Source organism: Typopeltis vanoorti, chromosome 1 (assembly GCF_054136105.1).
Source record: "Typopeltis vanoorti isolate ZY-2024b chromosome 1, IOZ_Tvanoo_1.0, whole genome shotgun sequence".
Taxonomy (NCBI): domain Eukaryota; kingdom Metazoa; phylum Arthropoda; class Arachnida; order Uropygi; family Thelyphonidae; genus Typopeltis; species Typopeltis vanoorti.
Window position 1 is genome coordinate 172,802,791 of NC_143549.1, and position 27,256 is coordinate 172,830,046.

The 27,256-nt window shown below is 38.2% G+C and overlaps 1 protein-coding gene across 1 annotated transcript in view; it reads left to right on the forward strand.

Annotated features, from left to right (window-relative positions):
- Nucleotides 1-27,256, forward strand: part of Dhc93AB (Dynein heavy chain at 93AB) — a 1,274,973-nt gene that overhangs the window by 792,635 nt on the left and 455,082 nt on the right. Inside the window, exon 38 of the mRNA XM_090403805.1 lies at nt 14,076-14,256. Within this exon, the coding sequence (XP_090259931.1) occupies nt 14,076-14,256 (181 nt within the window). The remainder of the gene's footprint in view (nt 1-14,075; nt 14,257-27,256) is intronic.

The window sequence follows — 27,256 nt, forward strand, 5'->3', positions numbered from 1 at the left end:
ATATTAAATAATAAAATGGATGAATTTCATGAAATCAATTAAGGACCCTGTGTTTACTGGAGATGTCATGTTTTACAAGGCCTGACTGTTCAGGTTTGTGAAGCCTGATATACATTTTATATTCCTCATGACAAGCAGTGGCAGATCTTCCATATTTTCCAAATTTCCAGACTGGATGAAATGCTACATGAATGTCAAGAGATTCGAGAATTTTATTAACATACTATGATACTCACTTGACACATGAAAATAGAGTGTGAATAATTTCTTTTAGCACAGAAGCAGCAACAAGAGCCCTGTAACTTTGAATGTTTTATTGATAAGTCTCACTGAAGCCATTTATTAAGAGTGTTGAGTTTACCATATAGTAACTCTTGATGTAGTAAGGCAGCAATAGAATAAAGAGCATGGGCATAATGTATTTAATATTTAAATAGCCCAAGGTTTCTGATATACACTGTGTTCCTGTTAAGTAAGGAGATTGATTTTTTATAGGGCAGCTATTTGAATAAAAGTTACAAACATGTTTATAGTTTTGACAACTAGAGTGTGTTGTAATCACAGGTGCAAATTTTGAGTCAGGTGATGCAGCAGCTTTGATGTGGCAACTATTAAAGTAAGAGCATGAGTGAAGTTTGTCAGAAGTTGCATCATGGAGAAAAGAGCTATGATAAAATTTTACTCTAAATTAGGAAAAACTGCTACAGAAATGTACCAAGACTAAAAAAAAGTTTACGCTAATGATTGTCTGAGCCATACACAGGCGTTCTGCTGGTTTTCAACATTTAAAGAGGAGGGGGGGGGGGGCCTAGAGGATGAACCATGCTGTGGACAGCCAGTTTCTGTACAAACAAATGAAAATCTAGTGAAAGCTAAGGAAATTGTTGCCCATGACAGTCGAATAGTCACTAGGCTACTTACTGTACAGCTTGGTGTTGGTAAGGAAATGGCCAGATTAATCTTAGAAAGAGATTTGCATAAGAGGAAGATTTGTTCAAGGTTTGTGCCACATACATTACATTGATACATGTACAGAGAGAGCACCAGGTTGCATGTTGTCAAAATTTCCTCCATGGTTGATCGTGATGTGTTCCAAAGGATTGTCACCAATGATGAAAGTTGGTATTTTCAATTTGATCAGGAAACGAAACTCCAGAGCATGGAATGGCATGGAACGTGTTCTTTCCGGCAGACGAAAGTCAGGTTGCAAAAATCACGTGTCAAGATGGGTCATTGTTTATTCTGTTGGAATTATCCAGCATGAATTTGTTCCCCCCACCCCCCCCCCCCCCCACCCCCCCCCCCCCCCACCCCCCCCCCCCCCCACCCCCCCCCCCCCCCACCCCCCCCCCCCCCCACCCCCCCCCCCCCCCACCCCCCCCCCCCCCCACCCCCCCCCCCCCCCACCCCCCCCCCCCCCCACCCCCCCCCCCCCCCACCCCCCCCCCCCCCCACCCCCCCCCCCCCCCACCCCCCCCCCCCCCCACCCCCCCCCCCCCCCACCCCCCCCCCCCCCCACCCCCCCCCCCCCCCACCCCCCCCCCCCCCCACCCCCCCCCCCCCCCACCCCCCCCCCCCCCCACCCCCCCCCCCCCCCACCCCCCCCCCCCCCCACCCCCCCCCCCCCCCACCCCCCCCCCCCCCCACCCCCCCCCCCCCCCACCCCCCCCCCCCCCCACCCCCCCCCCCCCCCACCCCCCCCCCCCCCCACCCCCCCCCCCCCCCACCCCCCCCCCCCCCCACCCCCCCCCCCCCCCACCCCCCCCCCCCCCAATTAAAGTTTTACTTCAAAAATAAACATAGGGTTTTTATTTATTTCCCTATATGTCGTTTTGCTTTTTGTAGTATTTTTGGTATGTATTGAGAGGGGCGGCAAAAGCTCTAGCTACACCACTGCCTATAGTACATAGTAGTATGAACGGAACTAATGATTTTTTTTTCTATTTTTATTTTGGATGTAATTGAAAAGGAACACTGCATATTTCAGATATAATAATGGGGGAATATAATAATAGCAGAAAAGTTATATCCACCTGTGTAAAGTTGTGATCTAAGAAAATGGTAATAGTTGCACTGTGTTTAATAATATCAGGTGATGAAGTAAAGCTAAGGGTAAGTAGAATGAGATGTTTATTAGGTTGCTGCCATAGGTCTGGAAATGAAGAGAATATGAATTGCAGAGAAATGCTTAGACAAATTAGTTGAATATAATCGGAGTGTGGTTAGATGATGATAAAGGATTGAATGTGTGTAGAAAATGTAGGGAGAATGCGGAATTGAAGTGTATTTCGGATCGTGAGTGTGATATTTTTGTCAACCTTCAAAATGAAGGAAATAGGGATATGACAAGACACTGCAAGGTTGTACATGAAAATTGTGAGAGTGTGAATGATAGTATAAATGGTTTCTCAGAGAACAAAAAAGATGAGATAGATGCATTGAGTGAGATCGCGTTGTTGAATAGTGCGATAGAAAGAGCAAAACAGCAGCTAGAGTGCATGAACAAAAGTAGACTGAATGAACCAACCAATAATAAAAGGTATGACAGGAAAAATAGACGTATGAATGTGAACATGAACAAAATGAAGGATAGAGTGCTGTATGGAGACTCGTTAGTACGAGGTGTGTTAGTAGAGGATTTGACAAAATCGTGCCAACCTGGTGCGACCATAAAGGACGTAACTGCGTCTATTAGAGAGCAAAAGGAAAGGGTGAAAGAAATGATTGTTGTGGCAGGTACGAATGATTTGAAAGGAGATAAAATGGAAATGATAGAAGACCTGAATGAATTGTTTGAGGTAGCAAAAGAAAAGAGTGAGAGAGTTAGAATGATTAGTCTTTTGCCACGGTATGACAGTGAAATGTTTAAAAGGAGGGCTATAATTGCAAATGACTTTATGCGTGGGTTATGTATGACGAGTGGTGTGGAATTTGTGGATGTGTGGAGTGAGTTTGATGGGCGAAAGGATCTATATAAGATGGATGGCTTGCATTTGAATGGTTACGGTGTAAGAAGACTTGAGAAAGTGTTGCTGAATGTAGTGGATGTGCAAATTCAGGGAAACTAGATTTGTTAGGGGAGGGTAGAGATACAGTCCTTATGGAGGCAGTTGAATGTAAGAATGAATATAATATGCCAGAGCAAATAAGGACAACAAATCAGAGAGGGATAGTTAATATAAGGCATCAAGGTAGGGTTGGGGCTAATGGGGGTCTTAAATTCATGTACACTAATACTAGGAGTATTAGGAACAAGAAGGAAGAGTTTTTGGCCATGGTTGGCACTTCCAGACCACAGGTTATAGGTATTAGTGAAACATGGCTGACTGTAGATGATATAACTAGTGGGATTGAATGTGATGGGTATAGTGTGTTCAGGAATGACAGAGAGAATAAAATGGGGGGAGAAGTATTGTTGATGATAGAGGATGAGCTCCAGCCAAGGAGAATAGAAGTTGAATTGCAGGATAGAGAAAAGAGCACATTTGAGGCCATTTGGTGTGAGATTGTGGCTAGCAGAACTAAATATACAATTGGGTGCTGCTATAGACCAGGTGATGGAAAAGATGGTGGTGACAGTATGCACAAGCAAATAGAAGAAATGGGTGGAAGGAGGGTGATTATTATTGGAGATTTCAACTATGGTCGCATTGATTGGAGTGAGGAGAGGACACACGGGAGGAAGGAACTGGATTTTATGCGGTTATTAAGGGATAACTATCTGCGACAGCATGTAATGGAAAATACTAGGGGTCAGAGAGTGCTTGACCTAGTAATTACATCTGAGGATTTGGCTGTAACAAATATGACCACATTGCCACCAGTCGGTGAGAGTGATCATAGGGTCTTAACTTGGGAGGTGGCTAAAGGTGTAGAATTTTCAATTAAGACAGGGTACATGAGGAATTATCGGGCGGGAAAGTATGACAAGCTTAGGAGTTTAATTGGTTCAGTGCCATGGCATGTACAACTGCAAGGACTAGAAGTTGATAGTGCATGGGAGGTAGTTAAGAAGTGCTTGCATGAAGCAATGGCTGACTGTATACCTAGAGTCCGAATAATAAATCAAGTAGGGGTTAAATGGATGAATAACACCATTAAGCTTGAGTTGCAAAAAAAGAAACAACTATGGAGGGAATTTAAGGAGAAGGGTGACCGGCAGGCACATGAACGGTATAAAGCGCAGGCCAGAAGGGTGACGAGTGTGGTAAGAAAAGCAAAAAAGGATTACCAAAGAACATTGGCCAAGCAGGCTAAATAGAATCCTAAACAGTTTTTTAGATATGTAGCAAGTAAAAGGAAAAATGTACATGGCAGATTGATTTTAAAGAATGCCGATGGTAGGGAGGTAACTGAATCAGTTGAGATAGTTGAGTTACTGAGTGAGCACTTTGCAAAAGTATATCATCCAGGTGGTGACATTGCAGAAACGAATAAACCAGTAGATTATACGGGAATTATGGTTAATGAAGTGGAGGTGAGTAGTCTATTGCATAACCTCAATGTCAATACATCTGTGGGATTGGATGGTATACCAGCTCGTGTTGTACGAGAAGCAGCTAAACAATTGTCAGTACCCTTGACCATTTTGTTTAATTTGAGTCTCGGGTCTGGGTTAGTCCCGAGCGGGTGGAAAGAGGGGAAAATAGTTCCACTGCATAAAGGTGGTTCCAAGACTGCTGTTGTAAATTACCGACCGATTAGCATATCAGGAATCATTGTCAAGGTCTTAGAGAAAATAGTCAAGAGGAAAATACAAGATTGGATAGAAGAAAATGGGATACTGTATCGGGGACAGCATGGTTTTGTGAAGGGTAGGTCATGCCTCAGTAACTTGTTCACGTATTATAACACAGTGACGGCTGAACTGGATAAGGGTAATGGGTTTACGGTGATTCTACTGGACCTTGCCAAGGCCTTTGACAGGATTCCACATGGAATTCTAATCAGTAAATTGCAGCATATGGGAATGGACCTAGGGTTGGTGAGATGGATAGGAGTGTGGTTGACGGAGAGATATCAGAGAGTGGTTTACTCGGGAGTAGAGTCCACAAGACGGCCTGTGACTAGTGGTGTGCAACAAGGATCTGTTCTTGGACCACTGCTGTTTAATTTGTTCATAAATGATATAGGAAATGATCTGAGAGGAACAGTTCATTTGTTTGCGGATGATGCGAAGTTGGGTAGGGCAATAGTGAATGCAGATGACGTCAAAATTTCAGGATGATTTGGATAGATTGGAGGTCTGGGCTAAGGAGAATGGATGTCAGTTTAATGTTGCAAAATGTAAGGTTATGCATTTTGGGGTGAAAAGATTGGCAGCAGTTTACTGCAATGGTGGAACCCTGCTCCAGGAAATTGATGAGGCACGAGATTTAGGAGTGTTGGTGGATAAGGAATTGAAATTTAGGGGACACATTGCAAAAGTGACCAAAACAGCTCATCAAATCACTTGGTTGCTGAAGAATACGTTGACAAGCAGAGACAAGCAGGTTATTGTTCTTCTCTATCGAGCCTTGATAAGACCCCATCTAGACTACTGTGCTCAGATTTGGTCACCTAGGTTTCTTCTTGATGGGGAGGAGGTGGAGAGGATCCAGAGGCGAGTGACCAAGATGATAGCAGGTCTGTGGAATGAACCGTATGAGAACAGGTTGAGGATTTGTGGGTTGCAAAAATTGGTTGATAGGCGGAGGAGGGGAGATATGATTGAGACATTCAAATTACTGAAGGGTTTCTATAAAATTAATTCAGAAGATATTTTTGAGAACAGGGCTGGTTGTGGGAGGACTAGGGGACATCCATGGAAACTGGGCAAAAGTGTGGTTAGTAAAGGTGTTAGAGCTGGGTTCTTTACTTTTAGAGTAGTGAATGAGTGGAATGCGCTCCCTGAGTCTGTAGTGGATGCTGTGACAGTGAATGAGTTTAAGGCGAGGTATGATGGATACTGTATGAATGTCAGATAGTTGTGATGAATATGATTTGGGGCCTCCCTCGATGAGTCTAATGACTCCCTGGTCGTGTGTGTGTGTGTGTGTGTGTGTGTGTGTGTGTGTGTGTGTGTGTGTGTACACACACACACACAATGTGGTTTCTATTCAGAAAGGTTGTAAACCTATAGCACCATGAATGCAAAAAAGGATACTTTTTTCTATTTTTATTAAATATATATATATATATATATATATTGTTTTTCAAAAATCTGAAAGTCCTTTTCTAGAGACCAGAATACATGGGGATTTTGCAAACCACTAGAGGCCTCCATTAAGTGAAACAAGTAGCCTAACATTGAGCGATGAAGTTCAGCTCCTACTTAAAGACATTCACAAATCAGAAATGCTCATGGTTGGATTCAAACCAACACCCTGTTGGTCAGAGAGTGGATACAATAACTACTCAGTCAGCCAGGCTAGATATGCTGCCAGACTAATTAATACAGTGGGGTGAGAACTGGTGAACAGTAGATATGTGGATGTTGTATATTGCAAGAGGAGTTAAACATTGCTGGAGCACTTTAGGGTTCTGTTCTTCAACCATTGTTCATAGTGTATATCAGCAATATTGGGAATGGTTGAGGGAAAGAAGATATGTTCGCTTCTTTTTGCAGATGTGCAAAGTTTCAGATAAAAACTAGTGATAAACTGATTACTAAAATCTACAAGGAGATTTGAATAGACTGCAAAAGTGGGCAAATGAGTGAGGAAAATAATGACAATTTTTAACATATCTAAATGAAAGGTTTTGCATGTAGAGTATAACTAAGTAGCACACATCCAGGCCACAAAGTTGCTGTTTGCTCTGATGAATGAAATGACAATATTTTCAATATTATGTTATTGTTACAAGTCATATTGTCATCTGCTTCTCCACATATTTGCCAAAGTAACAAAGATGGCAAGAACATGGCACTTGATTGACAACTTTCATGTTCATTACTATGGACAGACTAGCCACACTGCTGAGATTAGAATCCAAGAACATCAGGCCCACATTGCATTTTTAGAATCCAGCAAGTCTGGCTTTGCTTCCCATGCTGTTGACACTAGACACAGAGTCTTTGGAAACAGACCAAGATTTTTCATTCTAGCAGATTCAAATTTGATCATGTTTTTCTTGAAACTTGTGAAACACTATGAAATCATTCTAACCTTAAGCTTTGATTATATGCCAATTTGAAAGTTTGGGGTAATTTCTATTAACTGTTCATATTTTTTTTAATAATGTTATTATTATTATTATTATTATTATTATTATTATTATTATTATTATTACGTGACATCTCCAACTCTCTGTCTCCACCACCACCACTAGTATTTTTACAGACAATCACAAACATCCATGCCCATGACAGGATTTGAACCTGCAGCCTTTTGACCATAGAGCTGATACGCTAACCACTCAGCCAGCCAGGCCAGCATAATCAAATGTTGATTAAGTTTTTTAATTTTATTTGAAGAAACTGTTCCATTTGTTTGTTTGAACTCTAATAGTGCATTCTTTTCAGCTCAACTATGACTGAGACTTGAGCTAGTAAGCACATGCTACCTGACTCATATGTTATGAATCATGTTTTGAATATAGTTACTGATCTCTTTTTTCTTATTGATGATGTTTATATCACATTGGGTGACATATACTGGAATTTTTTTAAATAAATTTTATATTTTTTCTACATGTGCTAACTATGTAAATGTTTAGAAACTCATCTTGACTACTCTGCACACATTTAGTTAACTGTATATTAGAGAGATATAGAAACCTAGGTTACTAGGTCATTCACTTATCCTCGGCTATGAAGATAGTTTGAGAAAATGTGGTCTGTACAGTTTGGTGAATGGGAGGAACAGGAGGATCATCTATAATACGATTTAAATACATTATTTGTTTTGTTGAGGTAGATGTTAAAATTTTCCAAAGGGAAGAGGAAGGGATCAGAATGGGAATAGGTTCCGTATCTTGCAGTTATAGAATTGTGAGAAAGGGACTGAGAATAGTTGTCATGAAGGTTGTTTTCTTGATCATAAATTAGTAAATAATAATATTTGGTTAACCGATCAAGTGTTGATCAATTTTATTAATTAACTGGACCAACTAGTTTCGCCACACTTATCTGTTGACTTCTTCAGGGCACTTACATATAGGTTTAAACACTCTCACAATTATGGCAGTTACGCATAATTGTGAGAGTGTTTAAACCTATATGTAAGTGCCCTGAAGAAGCCAACAGATAAGTGTGGCGAAACTAGTTGGTCCAGTTAATTAATAAAATTGATCAACACTTGATCGGTTAACCAAATATTATTATTTATTTGAGAATAGTTGTTTTTAGATTGACAAAAAAAAAAAAAAAGTGTGGAATGCAGGAATTGTTAAGAGACTTGTAAACAAACGTGAATGAATTAAAATGTTGTATGACATATATTGTATTAATTTTATACAAAATTAATCCTTTGACTGCATTGGAGTCAAGATGCATTAAGAAGTATGATACTTCCATGTGACACATTCTGTCTTTTTAGATAAATTACTGATAAATAAAGTTTACATAAATCATGTCAGTTTACTTTATGTATGATTTTAGATAAATGAATACCATGTCAGTTCATGTTACATAAGACTTTTAATATATCAATATCATGTCAGGTTACTTTATGTAAAATTACTCTAGACATAAAAGAAATTTCCATTTTTGATAAACAGATATTATTTTGGAAATTAGATGGCAATGAATTGTAATATATTTTTGAAGCATACTTGAAGTTAATATCATGCTGGAGCTATTTGTCATTCTACGAATGTCTTTCCTTCCAAGTCCTGGAAGTATTATTACTCTTCAATTAACATGGAAAAACACACAAAGGATAAGTAATACAATTTATTTAAGGCCATATATTATAGGCCATCATCAGTGGGGATAATAGTTAATTACAAATTAGAATGCAAACAACTGATTGATTTGAAAAAATAAGAGCCACATGATATTTTATAGATAACATCACACATCGCACTTATTTTTTCAAATCAATGCATTGTTTGCATTCTACTTTGTAATTAACTATTGTTACCACTGATGATGGCCTGTAATATTCAAACTGTTTTCAACGTAGCAAAATGTAAGGTCTTGAGGTTTGGGAAACATTGATGGGACACTACATACTCTATGAGAGGAGTTATTATTATTATTATTATTAAACAAGACCTCATGGAGTCAAAGACTCATCTAGGAGGTCCTTTTATCTCACACACATCTCATCATACCGGGTCTTAAACACATTCAAACTCCTTGCAGACACCACACTCTCAGGCAAGGCATTCCAATCATTCACAACTCTGCACGAAAAAAACCTGCCTCTCACTCCCCTACTCACACCCTCTTTATACAGTTTCCAGGTATGACCTCTGGTTCTCCCCTGATCTCCCACTATTCTCTGTAGAACTTCTCCACCATTGATCCTATAACAACCCCTTACCAACTTGTAGGTCTCTATCATATCTCCCCTCTTCCTTCTCTCCACTAGACTCTGCAAATTACATCTTTTCAATCTTTCCTCATACTCGACATTCCAGAGGTCAGAAACTACCTTAGTCAGTCGCCTTTGGACCCTTTCCAACATCTCTTCATCCTTCTGAAAACCAGGTGACCAAATCTGGGCACAATAGTCCATGTGTGGCCTAATCAAAGCCTTATACAATGGAACAAGAATCTCCCTACTTCTACACGTCAGTGTCCTCCTCATCATTCCCAGAAGTCTTTGTGTTGTCTTCACAATTTTGGCGATGTGTCCCCTAAATTTTAGATCCTTATCCAATATCACTCCCAGATCTCTTATTTCCTCTACTTCCAACAATATATTCTCACCTAGCATAAATTCTGCATCCCATCTTTGTTTTCCAAATTTTAAAACCTTACATTTTGCAACATTGAACTCACATCCCCATTTGCTTGCCCAATCACTCAATTTATTCAAGTCTTCTTGCAAGGCCACAACATCTTCACTACTCTTTATGGTTCGTCCCAACTTTTCATCATCTGCAAACAACTGAATATCTCCATCCAAATCTTCGCCAATATCATTAATATACAAATTAAATAGTAATGGCCCTAAAACAGATCCCTGAGGCACTCCACTAGTGACTTTCCTTTTCCTGGATATTGCACCCCCATACACAACTTGTTGATACCTATCAGATAGCCAGTCTCCAATCCAATGCACTAATCTAATATCCAACCCCATCTGCTCTAGTTTGACTCTCAACTTATCATGAGGTACTCTATCAAAAGCTTTTGCAAAATTCAAGTATATTACTATGTATCCTTCTCCTCTGTCCAAGGAAGCAGTCACTTTATTGTAATAAGTAAGTAGATTACTAAAACACGACCTCCCTTTAGCAAATCCATGCTGTCCATCAAAGATTATACCATTGTTGTCAACCCAACTCTGGATCCTAGTTCTCACAAGCTTCTCCAACAACTTAACCACAACACCTGACACACAGATAGGCCTATAGTTTGATGCTTGAGTTCGATCACCTCCTTTATGAAGTGGCACAATCTTGCCCTCCTTCCACTCTTTATGGACTTGACCAAGTGCAAGACTCGTATTAAAAAAATATGTCAAGGCAGGTGTCAACTCTCTGGCACATTCCTTCAGAATATGCGGTGATATATTATCAAGTCCCACAGCCTTATTTACATCTAGTTTACTCAACTCCCCAAACACCTCTTGCTCACTTACAGTCAGTCTCTCCTCCCCATCATCAACTGCTCTTAATCTCTCCATGAAGTCACATTCACAAGATTGAAAGATCTTTATGAACTGCTCATTAAGTATCTCCACCACACATTCTGCAACAGCTGTCTTTATACCATTTCCTCCAATCAATGTCATCCTTCCATAATCATTCTTTCTTTTGCTGGCTACATATCGAAAGAACTCCCTAGGATTCTTTTTAGCTTCATTAGCTAACTGCTGTTCATACCTCTCTTTAGCTACTCTCACCAACCAAGTCACTCTCCTTGCCTGGTCTTTGTAGACCTCATGAAATTGGTTACTTCCACTTCTCTTATGCTGCCTCCACAATGCCCTTTTTCTCTGTATTGCATGCTTAATCTCTTTATTCATCCATCTCACACCTAACTTATTTAACCTTCTCACCCGTGGTATACATTTAGACATTGCATCCACTAAATATTTTTTGAAAATCCCCCAAGCTGCATTGATCTCTTTTCCAGCTAACTCCTCATTCCATGCTACACCTGCAAGCTGTCTCCTGAGCTCTTCATAATCACCCCCCCTTGTAGTTCCACATATACCCTTTTTTCACAGGGGTCCTTGCACTGCTGGCAACCACCCAAGTAATCACCTCATGGTCACTTTCACCAATTGGTGGATGATTTGATACCTCATTGATAATGACATCCTCCGATGAGATGACCAAATCCAAGACCCTTAATCCTCTTGTGCCCTCTGTTACATACTGTCTGAGGTAGTTATCCCTCAAAAACTCAAGAAACTCATTTTCTTTACTTCCAGTTGCTATCTCTTCATTCCAGTCTATATTGGCATAATTAAAATCACCCATAATGATCACCCTTTTCTTATTTGCTTGGCTTATTTGACTATAGATTTCACTATCACCACCATCCACATTACCAGGTCTATAACAACATCCCACCAAGTATTTGATTCTATTCACCTCTATCTCACACCATACTGCCTCAAAACCACTGGCCCCATTTCCCTCTTGCATCTCTACCTTGTATGGACATAACTCTTTCTCTATCATCAATAGCACTCCCCCTCCCTTTTTACCCCTTCTATCCTCACGAAACACATCATACCTTTCCATCTCTATTCCTGTCAGGATGTCATCCTCATCTAACCATGTCTCACTTATTCCGACAATCTCTTGGTGCACAGATGCAATTAGTGCAACCATTTCATCCGCCTTGTTTCTTATACTTCTAGCATTGGTATACAAACACAACAACTCATTTCTGGATCTACAGCTAGTTCCACTGATACCACTCACTCGATTTGATCTCTCCATGCTGGACTGGGGCCATTTCCCTTTCTGCTTCTTCATTTTAGAACCCTTTGCAATTCCATCTGTTTCCTTTTGATCCCTGATCATCCTATTACTTTCCTGCCTACACATTCTCTCACCTCCTCTTGGAGCATCCACCTTTCTTACGCTGTGTATCCCTGTCCACCCTGAGCCTCGCCGTTTCCCTACTCCTCTTGCACACCCATTCTCTCATTTTCTATACTCATACCACTCACTTCCACATTCATTTCCACTCCTTCAATCTCTCCTGTCTTACTCTCCTGCCCTTCCACATCACTTCCCTCTCGATCTGATTCATTCTCTCTATTCACTTCTCTACCTTCCAGCAGCAGTCTCTCCAAGCGACTCACACCATAACCACTCAAATGCAGTCCATCACTCCCATACAGCTCACTTCGTCCCTCAAACTCATTCCACACATTAACAAACTGTACTCCCATCTCCTCACACATTTCAGCCAGAATATCATTCATAATCCTTGCTCTCCACCTCATTTCACCACAATCATACCTAGGCAACACACTGACCACCCTTCCTGTCACACTATTCTCCTTTATCTTTCCAAGCAGTCTCCTGACATTCATTTTGACATGCTCTTTGTTCTCTCTCAAATCATTCGTACCAATTAATACAATTAACTCTTTTGCTCGTTCCCACCTTATACTGGAGGAAGTAGAGGAGACAAGAAATCTGGGGTTGATGATTGATAGAAACCTGAAATTCAAGGGACATATTGCAAAGGTGTTGAAGGTAACACAGAGGATTGCTGCCATAATGAGAAGGATGATAACCTGCAGAGATAAAACAGTTATCATTCCATTGTATAAGACCCTGATCAGACCACACTTGGACTATTATTCTCAGATTTGGTCCCCAGGATTTGAAGAGGATAAATTAACTGTGGAAAGGGTACAAAGGCGGATAACAAAGACGGTTTCTGGAAACTGTACAATGATAGTTATGAGGATTGGCTGAGGGAATGTGTGCTGCAGAGTTTGGTGAATAGAAGAAGGAGAGGTGATATGATTGACTTTTAAACTGTTAAGAGGTGGTTACAGGGTTGACACTGGGGAGTTTTTTCGCTTGGTTGAACAGCAGGAAGGAGTGATGACAAGAGGCCATCCCTGGAAGTTACAAAAGGAAACTGTGAGCAAGAGAGTGAGGAGTGGTTTCTTTGCATGGAGATGGAGGGTGGTTGAATATGTTATGAATGCATTGCTGATGGAGTGCATTAGAATGCATTGCCTGATGGAGTGGTGAGAGCGAGAACAGTCAATGAGTTCAAGGAATGATATGATAGACTTTGTGTTTCTTAGGGGGGGGGACCTCCCCTCGATGAGTCTTGATACACTTTGTGTTTCTTAGGAAGGACCTCCCACAATGAGTCTTTTGACTCCATGGAGGCCTGAATAATAATAATAATTATCCACTGTGTTGTTTTTTTTGTGTTAATTGAAGAAACCTCTCATGGCACAAGCATCTCTTAAACAACAATTATGAACCTGTTGGTCCCATTTGGTCTGAAGTTTTCACCTCACTCCTTCTTGAGTGACCTCCCAGATATATAGCTCATGATGATTTATTTAATTTTTTTTCTTTGATATTTTCTGTTGTGAATTTATTATTATTATTAGCTTTAAACTTCCATGGAGTCAAAAGATTCATCAAGGGAAGTCCCCTCTTCTTTACCAGTCTCTGAATGGCACTCCCTCAATATGTCCTCACACCCAACATTCCTTACTTAATTTATAACTGAGTACATACTGAAATGAATTCTCACATATGATATTTGACTTTTTTTTATTATCTGTTTTTTTTTTTCATTTGTGCTCAGAAATCAAATTGGTATACCCTCAGTGATACAACTGTATGCCATGCTTTATACTTAGTCGGAGAGGTAGAATACAATAGGAATTTTGCAATATTCTAAATCAAATTCTCTCTGCATTAACTGGTTGTTTTTTTTTATTTAATATTTATTTGCTTATTGTTCTTCTTTACTTTAGAATCATAATTTCTTTTAAGGGAATTTTATTATCTGCCCCTGAATATGTGAAAACACAGTTTGACTTGGTGAGCCTTTGGTTTCATGAATGTCAAAGGGAATATCAAGATGATTTGATGGACAAAAATGATGTAGAAATATTTACAAGAATGCACTTAGAACTAGGAAGAACAAGTTTTGAGGTAATTATATATTATATATTATTATCATTATTATTATTATTACCGAAAACTAGGTAGACCTTTTAAAAATCAATTTGAACAAAATAAAATTATTCAACTGAATTCTAATGTATAAAATTCTTCTGAAATGCAGAAGAAAACTTTTTCATACATCTATTCTTCATAAATGAGAAATAAATACATTACTATATGGAGATATCTTGCTTTAAGTTTTTGGAAGGTTATTTAATTAAGGATTAAAGCCTGTAAGAAATGTAAAGAACCAACCAAGGATTCTGATGTAATGTTCAATCCTCACATTTTTGTAGTATATCTGTTTAGTAAGTGTTCCACCTAGATACAGAACCATCAGCAGTTTAGGAGTGGTAATTTGTGATCTAGCTGACCAAATTGTATTCTTGTTAAAGCAGAACAAAATAGTAATGTAACATGCTGAAATGTTATGTTGGTTGGGCATTGCCTGGTTAAACATGATCCCTCCCCTCACATACACACACAAATACACACACACACACATACAAACTCGGTTTTCGTTAGGAAACCAGAGTGAACAGCAAAATGCCAGCTTCTGGAATAAAGCAAAATTTCTCTTCAGCAGAATTGAAGATAGACAAATCATCATATGAAATATGAATGGAAAAGAAGTGAAACTATCAGATGAGTACCCTCACCATGTTGGTGTAATTAGTGTTACTCAGATGAACAAGACTAAAACAGATGAGATACTGCTAATTAAGAACTGTAAGATGTTAGATTCAGCCAGTAGATCAGGGAAATTATATAGTGGCATATAGTATTCAATGCTAAATAGAAAGATAAATGTTTTTGAATGGTGCAGTTTCAAATAATATTGGACAATAGAAGCTTATTTGTGTCTGTGATCTCATAGATGGTGGGAGAACTAGGGACCATCCTAGGAAACTGAGTACGTGTAGTTAGTAAGAGTGTTAGAACTAGGTTTTTTGCTTGGAGAGTGGTGAATGAATGGAATAGGTTGCCAGAGTCTGTTGGGTGCCATGACTGCAAATGAGTGCAATGCACAGTATGATAGATACTACTCAAATGTTGGATAGCGCTTGACATGATGTTTAGAGCCTCCTTCAATGAGTCTAAGGACTCCTTGGAGTAACCCATAATAATAATAATAATAACACATCATTGGTCTGCAAGCTTACCAGAAATACTAATCTATGTGTGGGCACAGTAAAATGAAAAAGGATTAAAATAAAATGAAAAAAAATAGAAAGCTTTTATTGTTGATAATTAATATTTATAATTAAATATGAGTTTTTATTTGAAAAAAATATATTTAAACAATCTACTTTGTAGTGTTTTTCCTTCATTTTTTCTGTATGCATATCGTTGTAATATCGATTTGCATTTTGTAATACTTGCTGAAATATAATGCTTTGTTCAATGTTAGGATGTGTAAAATTCAGAAGCATTATTTATTTTTCTGATATAACTTGAAAGCTCATTTAATGAGAATTCTATTGCAGGTACTTGAACAAAAGCTTGATTTAATTTATCTTCCTCTTCTTCATATAACTTGTTGACTCATCTCCACAAGAGTCATCATCTAGGTCATAGGTTCCCAAAGTGGGCGGTACCACCCCCAAGTGGGCTCTGAAGCCTTCTATGGGGCTATAGTGTAGTTCAGAAGCATTTGGGGGCGTTCATGCGGTCTAGGGGTCGGTGGCTATTTATAGAAGAATTTAAAAATTAATTATTTTCGTGATTTTGCGAATAGAGAATCATTTAAAATTTAAATGTTACATTTTAATTCATCTTATGCCCGTCTTACACGATCAATTTTTTTATAAATTTTCTATTTCAATTATTTAATCATTTGAAAATTTACCATGTCAGATAGAAATAGATGTCAATTTTCTATGTCAATGAGAGAATAGATAATGTATATATGTGTGTGTGTATAATAGGTTATGTTTACAGTAGCAAATATATTCGATTAGTACTAACTTATATTGCTAACTAGAGGGAAAAACAAAGCAAATATTATTCGAAACTTATTATACTGTTTTCTGTGGTTATGTTTTGTAGGATTGTTGTTTATATCTTGTGTAATTATTTTATTTATTAATTATTATTTATAATTATTCAGACAATGTTGTGGTCAGACGAACAAAATGCACTTGCGTGCAAAATAAAAAATTGAACGTGTGTCATACAGGATATTTTAACTTCTATTTTTTATATACTTAAAAAATTTATTCATTTTGTGCTATTGTAAAAATTGATTTTGCCATACAGGCTTTAGTCTATTCATGCAGCAGACGTGGATAGACTAAAGATAGACGTAGTATGTTGTTGAAAGTTTATTTTTCACTAGGTTAGATTATAATTAATTTAGTTTAATCCTTTATCCCAGTGAGAGCAAACAAAGTTTGTGCCTGAAAATATCTTCAGGACTGAATATAGTGTTGTACTATCTTACTTGGGTACGAAGTACAACACCAGGCAACTAGTAGCAAAGGTGGAGCAAGCTACCAACTCTCCTATCCCAGTATCTCCCATAATGCAAAACACATCTCCTTGTGGATATGTATACTGTTATGCATTAAGGGATTGGCCACTACCCAGACTAGTTTTGACCTTTATTGAGGTCTCTTCAGTGGGAGCCAGGCCCAGAGTTGGAGATACCAGGCAGAAGCAGTAGTAAGGTCATCTTTACCTATAGGAGTTGCCAAAAGGTTTGCCACCTTTTTTTAATAAATTACTCTGGATTTAGAGAAAGATGTTGGAAGTTTATTTTTCACTAGGTTAGGCTATAATAAATTTAGTTTAACCCTTTATCCCAGTGAGAGCAAACAAAGTTGCGCCTGAAAATATCTTCAGGACTGAATATAGTGTTGTACTATCTTACCTGGATATGTAGTACAACCCCAGGCAACTCATAGCAAAGGTGGAGCAAGCTGCCAACTCTCCTATCCCAGTATCTCCCAAAATGCAAAACAAATCTCCTTGTGGATATGTATACTGTTATGTATTAAGGGATTGGCCACTACCCATACTAGTTTCGACCTTTATTGAAGTCTCTTCAGTGGGAGCCAGGCCCAGAGTTGGAGATACCAGGCAGAAGCAGTAGCAAAGTCATCTTTACCTATAGGAGTTGCCACAAGGTTTGCCACCTTTTTTTATTAAATTACTCTGGATTTAGTGAAGAGACCTCAATAACGGTCGAAACTAGTCTAGGTAGTGGCCAATCCCTTAATGCATAACAGTATACATATCCACAAGGAGATCTGTTTTGCATTATGGGAGATACTAGGATAGGAGTGTTAGTAGCTTGTTCCACCTTTGCTATGAGTTGCCTGGGGTTGTACTACGTACCCAGGTAAGATAGTACAACACTATATTTAGTCCTGAAGATATTTTCAGGCGCAAACTTTGTTTGCTCTCACTGGGATAAAGGATTAAATTAAATTTATTATAGCCTAACCTAGTGAAAAATAAACTTTCAACATCTTTCACTAAATCCAGAGTAATTTATTAAAAAAAGGTGGCAAACCTTGTGGCAACTCCTATAGGTAAAGATGACTTTGCTACTGCTTCTGCCTGGTATCTCCAACTCTGGGCCTGGCTCCCACTGAAGAGACTTCAATAAAGGTCGAAACTAGTATGGGTAGTGGCCAATCCCTTAATACATAACAGTATACATATCCACAAGGAGATTTGTTTTGCATTTTGGGAGATACTGGGATAGGAGTGTTGGTATCTTGTTCCACCTTTGCTACGAGTTGCCTGGTGTTGTACTACATACCCAGGTAAGATAGTACAACACTATATTCAGTCCTGAAGATATTTTCAGGCGCAAACTTTGTTTGCTCTCAATGGGATAAAGGATTAAATTAAAGTTATTGTAGTAGTATGTCGGTCAACTATTGAGTAGGTAATTCGCTCAAAATCAGCATGTTTTGACAGAAATATGGGTGCTTGCAGTGACTTGTTCAAAGCACGAGTACGATGTTATCGCAAACAAGTCAATGCATGCAAGTCGATTCGGTCTAGATTTCAAATCTGTGAATACCAGTGGTTTAGGAATAAGTTTCATTATTTTTTGTGTGCTTTGCCAACAATCATCAGTCGAAAGTGTGTTAGATAAGTGGAGTCATACAAAGTGTAAATTAAATCTTTGAGAATAGAAAATGAGAGAATGGGTGTGCAAAGAGGAGCAGGGAAATGGAGAGGCTCAGAGTGGACAGGGATACACAGCGTGTGAAAGGTGGATGCTCCAAGAGAAGGTGAGAGCATGTGTAGGCAGGAAAGTAATGGGATGATCAGGGATCAAAAGGAAACAGATGGAATTGCAAAGGGTTCTAAAATGAAGAAGCAGAAAGGGAAATGGCCCCAGTTGAGCATGAAGAGATCACATCGAGTGTGTGGTATCAGTGGAACTAGCTGTATATCCAGAAATGAGTTGTGTTTGTATACCAATGCTAGAAGTATAAGAAACAAGGCGGATGAAATGGTTGCACTAATTGAATCTGTGCACCCAGAGATTGTCGGAATAAGTGAAACATGGTTAGATGAGGACGACATCCTGACAGGAATAGAGATGGAAAGGTATGATGTGTTTTGTGAGGATAGAAGAGGTAAAAAGGGAGGGGGAATGCTATTGATGATAGAGAAAGAGTTATGTCCATACAAGGTAGAGATGCAAGAGGGAAATGGGGCCAGTGGTTTTGAGGCAGTATGGTGTGAGATAGAGGTGAATAGAATCAAATACTTGGTGGGATGTTGTTATAGACCTGGTAATGTGAATGGTGGTGATAGTGAAATGCATCGTCAAATAAGCCAAGCAAATAAGAAAAGGGTGATCATTATGGGTGATTTTAATTATGCCAATATAGACTGGAATGAAGAGATAGCAACTGGAAGTAAAGAAAATGAGTTTCTTGAGTTTTTGAGGGATAACTACCTCAGACAGTATGTAACAGAGGGCACACGAGGATTAAGGGTCTTGGATTTGGTCATCTCATCGGAGGATGTAATTATCAATGAGGTATCAAATCATCCACCAATTGGTGAAAGTGACCATGAGGTGATTACTTGGGTGGTTGCCAGCAGTGCAAGGACCCCTGTGAAAAAAGGGTATATGTGGAACTACAAGGGGGGTGATTATGAAGAGCTCAGGAGACAGCTTGCAGGTGTGGCATGGAATGAGGAGTTAGCTGGAAAAGAGATCAATGCAGCTTGGGGATTTTCAAAAAATATTTAGTAGATGCAATGTCTAAATGTATACCATGTGTGAGAAGGTTAAATAAGGTAGGTGTGAGATGGATGAATAAAGAGATTAAGCATACAATACAGAGAAAAAGGGCATTGTGGAGGCACCATAAGAGAAGTGGAAGTAACCAATTTCATGAGGTCTACAAAGACCATGCAAGGAGGGTGACTTGGTTGGTGAGAGTAGTTAAAGAGAGGTATGAACAGCAGTTAGCTAATGAAGCCAAGAAGAATCCTAGGGAGTTCTTTCGATATGTAGCCAGCAAAAGAAAGAATGATTATGGAAGGATGACATTGATTGGAGGAAATGGTATAAAGACAGCTGTTTGCAGAATGTTTGGTGGAGATACTTAATGAGCAGTTCATAAAGATCTTTCAATCTTGTGAATGTGACTTCATGGAGAGATTAAGAGCAGTTGGTGATGGGGAGGAGAGACTGACTGTAAGTGAGCAAGCGGTGTTTAGGGAGTTGAGTAAACTAGATGTAAATAAGGCTGTGGGACTTGATAATATATCACCGCCTATTCTGAAGGAATGTGCAGAGAGTTGACACCTGCCTTGACATATTTTTTTAATACGAGTCTTGCACTTGGTCAAGTCCCTAAAGAGTTGAGTGCAAGATTGTGCCACTTCATAAAAGAGGTGATCGAACTCAAGCATCAAACTATAGGCCTATCTGTGTGTCAGGTGTTGTGGTTAAGTTGTTGGAGAAGCTTGTGAGAACTAGGATCTAGAGTTGGGTTGACAACAATGGTATAATCTTTGATGGACAGCATTGATTTGCTAAAGGGAGGTCATGTTTTAGTAATCTACTTACAAAATGTAAGGTTTTAAAATTTGGAAAACAAAGATTGGATGCAGAATTTATGTTTGGTGAGAATATATTGTTGGAAGTAGAGGAAATAAGAGATCTGGGGGTGATAGTGGATAAGGATCTAAAATTTAGGGGACACATTGCCAAAATAGTGAAGACAACACAAAGACTTCTGGTAATAATGCGGAGGACACTGACGTGTAGAAGTAGGAAGATTCTTGTTCCATTGTATAAGGCTTTGATTAGGCCACACATGGACTATTGTGCCCAGATTTGGTCACCTGGTTTTCAGAAGGATGAAGAGATGTTGGAAAGGGTCCAAAGGCGACTGACTAAGGTAGTTTCTGACCTCTGGAATGTCGAGTATGAGGAAAGATTGAAAAGATGCAATTTGCAGAGTCTAGTGGAGAGAAGGAAGAGGGGAGATATGATAGAGACCTACATGTTGGTAAGGGGTTGTTATAGGATCAATGGTGGAGAAGTTCTACAGAGAATAGGAGAACCAGGGGAGAACCAAAGGTCATCCCTGGAAACTGTATAAAGAGGGTGTGAGTAGGGGAGTGAGAGCAGGTTTTTTTCGTGCAGAGTTGTGGGTGATTGGAATGCCTTGCCTGAGAGTGTGGTGTCTGCAAGGAGTTTGAATGTGTTTAAGATGTGGTATGATGAGATGTGTGTGAGATAAAAGGACCTCCTAGATGAGTCTTTGGCTCCATGAGGTCTTGTTTAATAATAATAATACTAATAATAATAAATATTTTATTTTGTGAATATTTTTCAAATTTTATTACTTCATTATGTCTGAATATAAGAGAAATGTCGACAGTACAGTATTGAGTATTTGAAATATGGTTTTATTCAGTCTCCTACAAACCAATTATTACCCATGTGCTTGATTTGCCAAAAAATGTTTTCAAATGAAGCAATGAAACCTTCTAGGCTACAAGAACATTTGACTAAAATGCATGCTGACAAAAAGGATAAAGAATTGTCCTATTTTCAAGTACTAATAGAAAAATATTTTAAAAGCTAACTATATCAAAACTTTTTATGTCGACTACTAAACAAAATAATGACGGATTACAGGCTTATCTAGTAGCAAGGCAACCAAACATAAAAAGGATATTAATTAAAGGCAACTTTAATGAATAACTTCAATGTTTCAGCAACATCACGTTGCCATCTTCAGGAACATAAAAATATGTTTTGTGCATGCAGGCACTAACAAAAGCAAATGAGGAAGAAGGCAAGAAACTAGTATTGTTCCTAAAGTCATAATGGTGCCCTCTGGTGGGCTAATTTGGTTGTCATGGCCATTGGGCTGAAGTTCTCATAATGTAAGTCTCCCAAATTTGGGGTAGTATCATGCACCCAATTTGTTGATTTTTGGAACGTTTTTTAGAGCTGCTGATGATGATTCCGTGAATAATATGAAAGCTTATTCAAGGAATCATCAGCAGCTCTAAAAAAAGTTTCAAACATCAACAAATTTGGGTGCATGAACCTACCCCAAATTTTGGAGACTTACATTAGGAGAACTTCAGCCCAATGGCCATGACAACCAAATTAGCCCACCAGAGGGCACCATTATGACTTTAGGAACAATACTAGTTTCATGCCTTCTTCCTCATTTGCTTTTGTTAGTGCCTGCATGCACAAAACATATTTTTATGTTCCTGAAGATGGCAACGTGATGTTGCTGAAACATTGAAGTTATTCCTTAAAGTTGCCTTTAATTAATATTCTTTTTATGCGTTGTTAATTCCGTTAGCTAATTACCAGTTATGGATTACAAGTTTCTTATAATATTTCATTATTAATCTTAAAACTTGAAAACCATACACAATTGGTGAGGAATTAATCTTGCCGGCAGTAAAAGAAGTAATAAACACTGTGCTTCATAAGCCAGCGTCAGATATCATCAGGAAAATTCCTTTGAGCAATAATTCAGTTCAAAGAGGAATCGATGAAATGGCTGAAGACGTTGAAAAATCATTGTGCGATTATTTGAAGACATGCCAATTTTCCATTCAACTCTATGAATCAACTCTCCCAAATAATGAACCACTACTCTTATCATATGTACGATTCATAAAAGAAGAAAAAGTTTGTCAAGAATTATTATTTGCTAAAAACTTGGAAGCGGATACAAAAGGAGAATCTATGTTTAATATCATGAATAAGTTTTTCAAGAGAAAGACATTTCTATTCTTAATATTTTGTCTGATACTACTGATGGTGCTCCAGCAATGACAGGGCACCACAAGGGTTTCATAGTGCATTTGAAACAAGCAGTATCAAATGTTCTCGCTATACATTGTGTTCTTCATTATCAACATTTGATTGCAAAAAATTTAAGTGAACGCCTGCACACATCGCTCCATTACATTATTAGAGTAGTCAACAAGATTAGAAGCAATTCATTGAGTGACAGATTGTTTAGCCAACTTTGTAGTGAAAATGATGAAGATTTCAATCGTTTGCTGCTTCACACAGAAGTTCACTGGCTTTCAAAAGGTATTTGTCTGAATCGATTTTACAATTTGTTTGACTCAGTACTAGAGTTCCTAGAAAACAGAGACGACGGATTGCAGGCCAACCTGATTACATTCGAAAATGACATCGCTTATTTGACAGACCTCTATAAAATATTTAATGAAGTCAATCTACAAAGTGATGAATTGAATTGAATTAAAATAAAAAAGGTTATTGGCGCTTTTTAGAGAAACTTCTTCTGTTCAAGCAGAATATGGGCTGAGGGGAATATAGCCACTTTTCAAATTTATCAGCAGTGTCTCTCAAAAAGGAACATTTACTTACATACTGCCAACACTTGGAGGTTCTCCATGCTGATTTCAATGAGCAATTCAAGGATATTCTAAACATAAATATACCAAATTTGGTTCTAGATCCTTTATCACATGTAAGCACAGTAGGATCATCAAATTTAGAAGTGGAACTCATAGAATTCACAACAAATGAAGAAGTAAAAATAAATTTCAAAACTGGATACCAAGAGTTCTGGCTTCAAAAATCAATACCTACACTGTACCCTGGATTATGGGAAATAGTGCAGAAATTTTAAATTGCATTTCCATCTTCTTATTTTGCTGAGCGTGGGTTTAGTGCTGTAGTGAATTTACATCTAAGAAAAGGAACCGATTGCATATAACTGAGTTTGGCGATTTACGACTGTTTTTAGCGAAAGTTGAACCCGATATTAACAAACTTTTAAAAATGCACCAGGCTCATCCTTCACATTAATTTGTTATTTTTTCTTTGTATTTTTACTTTGTAAGTTCGAAATAAACCATCTAATACATGTGATGGTGTTTTAATTATTACAATAAGATTCTTACTAATGTAATGCAATCTGTTAATATGTATTCTGAATTTTCACATTTAAACCATTATATGAAACTTCACATTAAGTTGTTATTTTTGCTTTGTATTTTTACTTTTATAAGTTAGAAATAAACAATTTTTTAATATATTTAATAGTGTTTTAATTATTACAGTAAGATTCTTACTAATGCAATGCAATCTCTTAATTGTATTCCACATTTTCATATTTAAACCATTGTATGAAACTGTGCATAATGTTATTCGGGCACACATATTACAATCTTTACATATGGGCTGCGTTTCACCAAAATCGGTATAGCAATAACTGTGTTCAAGATGAAGCACATATTGGCCACTTCTTTTTAAAAATTTAATGGCATAAGCAGTAATGTATCATTAGTTGCTATTTACGTCAAAAATATCATATGGCTTGAACACAGAAAACTGTTATAATGGGCGGCATTACAAAATGTATGTCTTGCAAATTGGGCAGTGGCCCGAAAAAGTTTGGGAACCTATGAACTAGGTCATTTGAATGCAACCAGTGCATTCTTGTACATTGTCAGAATTCCAAAGTTAAAATCCGAGATCTTTTTGATTCTGTGCAGTCTTTAGAAATGGTTTGAATTTGCACTTCAAAAACAGTAAAATTGTTGCCACAATGCAGTAAAAAAGTTATGGTTCCATCTCCCATTGTTGCATTTAATGCTCATATAAGATGTGGGTATTCCATGATTTTGATTTGATCTTTCTTAATCAGCATTTGTATCATTGACTTGTTCATTCCTTTGTCATGTACTGTTTTACATTTCTTCTTCCTGACTGTTCATAATTTCAAATTTTTGTTCTAGTATTAACCATTTATGTTTATTAGATTCAAAATTTTGTTGCATTTCCTCTTTCCACTCATAATTGCGTGTGAAAAGGTACTCATATGTAATAGAAAAAAATGTAAATCAACCATGATTTTCCTGCACCAAAGCTGGAATAATAAAGTATGCATCAATACAGCTGTTCTAAATCACTACAGTACAGTTTTAGTTAGGTTAGAAAGTAGGTAGTTCAGTGCAGTGCAGTACAGTACAGGACAGTACTACTGGTAAAAAAATTTTAAACTGTTAAAAATTATAAACTGTTCTATAGCAAAAACCTTGCTGTTCAAAACTGTGCCATTTTTCAGTAATCATACTTATTACAATATGGTGACAGGTACATTGGTCAAATTAAACGAATACACTGTAGCATACTTGGATTTTACAAAGGCTTTTGATAGACTGCCAAATGATAAGTAATAGTTAAACTAGAACAAATGGTGTTAGATATTAATTATTACATTGGATTGGAGATGTGCTATCTTATAGGTATCAGCAAGTTGTACACTTATATGGAAGGAGCACATCCCAGAAGAGGAAAGTTACTAGTAGTGTGTCTCAAAGATCTGATTGAGGGACATTGCTGTTTATCCTATATGTTAGCGATATTGGTGAGGTTGAATTGTAATATTCAGTTGTTTGCAGATGATGCAACTTTGGAAAGAACTATGAGAAGTAGAGCAGGTGTCGTGTCAACTAAATTTCAGATCCTTATTCACTATCACCCACAGATCTGTTATTTCCTCCACCTCCAACAATATATCCTTGCCAAGCATAAATTCTGCATCCCCTCTTTGTTTTGCAAATTTTAAAACCTTACATATTGCAACATTGTCATTGCAATATGTAAGACGTGTACATGTACAATGAACACATAAGTCTGTCCACACATTTTTATTGCAACATTGAACTCATCCCTATTTCCGTGCCCAATCACTCAATTTATTCAAGTCTTCTTGTAAGGTCACAACGTCTTCTCTACTCTTCATGGTTTGTCCCAACTTTGCATCATCTGCAAGCAACTGAATATCTCCATCCAAATCTTCACTAATATCATTAATTTACAAGTTAAACAGTAATGGCCCTAAAACAGACCTCTGAGGCACACCACTAGTGACTTTCCTTTTCCTGGATATCGCTACCCCATACACAACTTGTTGATACCTATCAGATAGTTTCCAATCCTATATGTCCAACCCCATCTACTCCAGTTTGACTATCAACTTATCATGTGGTAATCTATCAAAAGCCTTTGCAAAATCTAAGTATATTAACTGAGTATCCTTCTCCTCTGTCCATGGAAGCAGTCATTTTATTGTAATAAGTAAGTAGATTACTAAAACATGACCTCCCTTTAACAAATCCACGTTGTCCATCAAAGATGATACCATTGTTATCAACTGAATTCTGGATCCTAGTTCTCACAAGCTTCTCCAACAACTTAACTACAACACCAGACACATTTGATGCTTGAGTTCTATCACCTCCTTTATGAAGTGACACAATCTTGCCCTCCTTCCACTCCTTAGGAACTTGACCGAGTGCAAAACTGCTATTAAAAAAATATGTCAAGGCCAGTGTCAACTCCCTGGCACATTTCTTCAGAATACGTGGTGATATATTATCAAGTTCTTATTTACATCTAGTTTGCTCAATTCCCCATACACCTCTTGCTCACTTGCAGTTAGTCTCTCTTGCCCATCATCAACTGCTCTCAATCTCTTCATGAAGTCACATTCACAAGATTGAAAGACCTTTATGAACTGCTCCTTAAGTATCTCTACCACACCTTTCACAACGGCTGTCTGTATACCATTTTCTCCAATCAATGTCATCCTTCCATGATCATTCTTTCTTTTGCTGGCTGCATATTGAAAGAACTCCTTAGGATTCTTTTTGGCTTCATTAGCTAACTGCTGTTCATACCTCTCTCTTTAACTACCCTTACCAACCAAGTCACCCGCCTTGCCTGGTTTTTGTAGTCCTCATGGAATTGGTTACTTCCACTTCTCTTATGCTGCCTCCATAATGCCGTTTTTCTCTGTAATGCATGCTTAATCTCTTTATTCATCCATTTCACACCTACCCTTGGAATACATTTAGACATTGCATCTACTAGATAGTTTTTGAAAATCCCCCAAGCTGCATTGATCTCTTTACCAGCTAACTCCTCATTCCATGTTACACCTGCAAGCTGTCTCCTGAGCTCTTCATAATCACCCCACCTTGTAGTTCTACATATTCCCTTTTCTTACAGAGGTCCTCGCACTTCTGGCAGCCACCCAGATAATCACCTCATGGTAACTCTCACCAATTGGCAGGTGATTTGATACTTCATTTATAATTATATCCTCTGATGAGATGACCAAATCCAAGACCCTCAAGGACTAGGTAGAGGAAATAAGAGATCTGGATGTGATGGTGGATAAGAATCTAAAATTTATAGGACCCATTGCTAAAATTATGTGTTCAGGACAATGAATTCTGGTAATGATGGAAAAGTGAATGATTTGTAGAAGTAAAGAGATTCTAGTTTCATTGTATGATGCCTTGATAAGGCCACATAGGACTACTGTGAACAAATTTGGTTACCTGGTTTTCAAAAGAATGAAGAAGTATTGGAAAGAGTCCAGAGTTAATTGATTAATTGCTTTTTAGAATGTCAAGTATGAAGAAAGTTTTAGAAGATTCAATTTACAGAGTCTAATAGATAGGAGGATGTGGA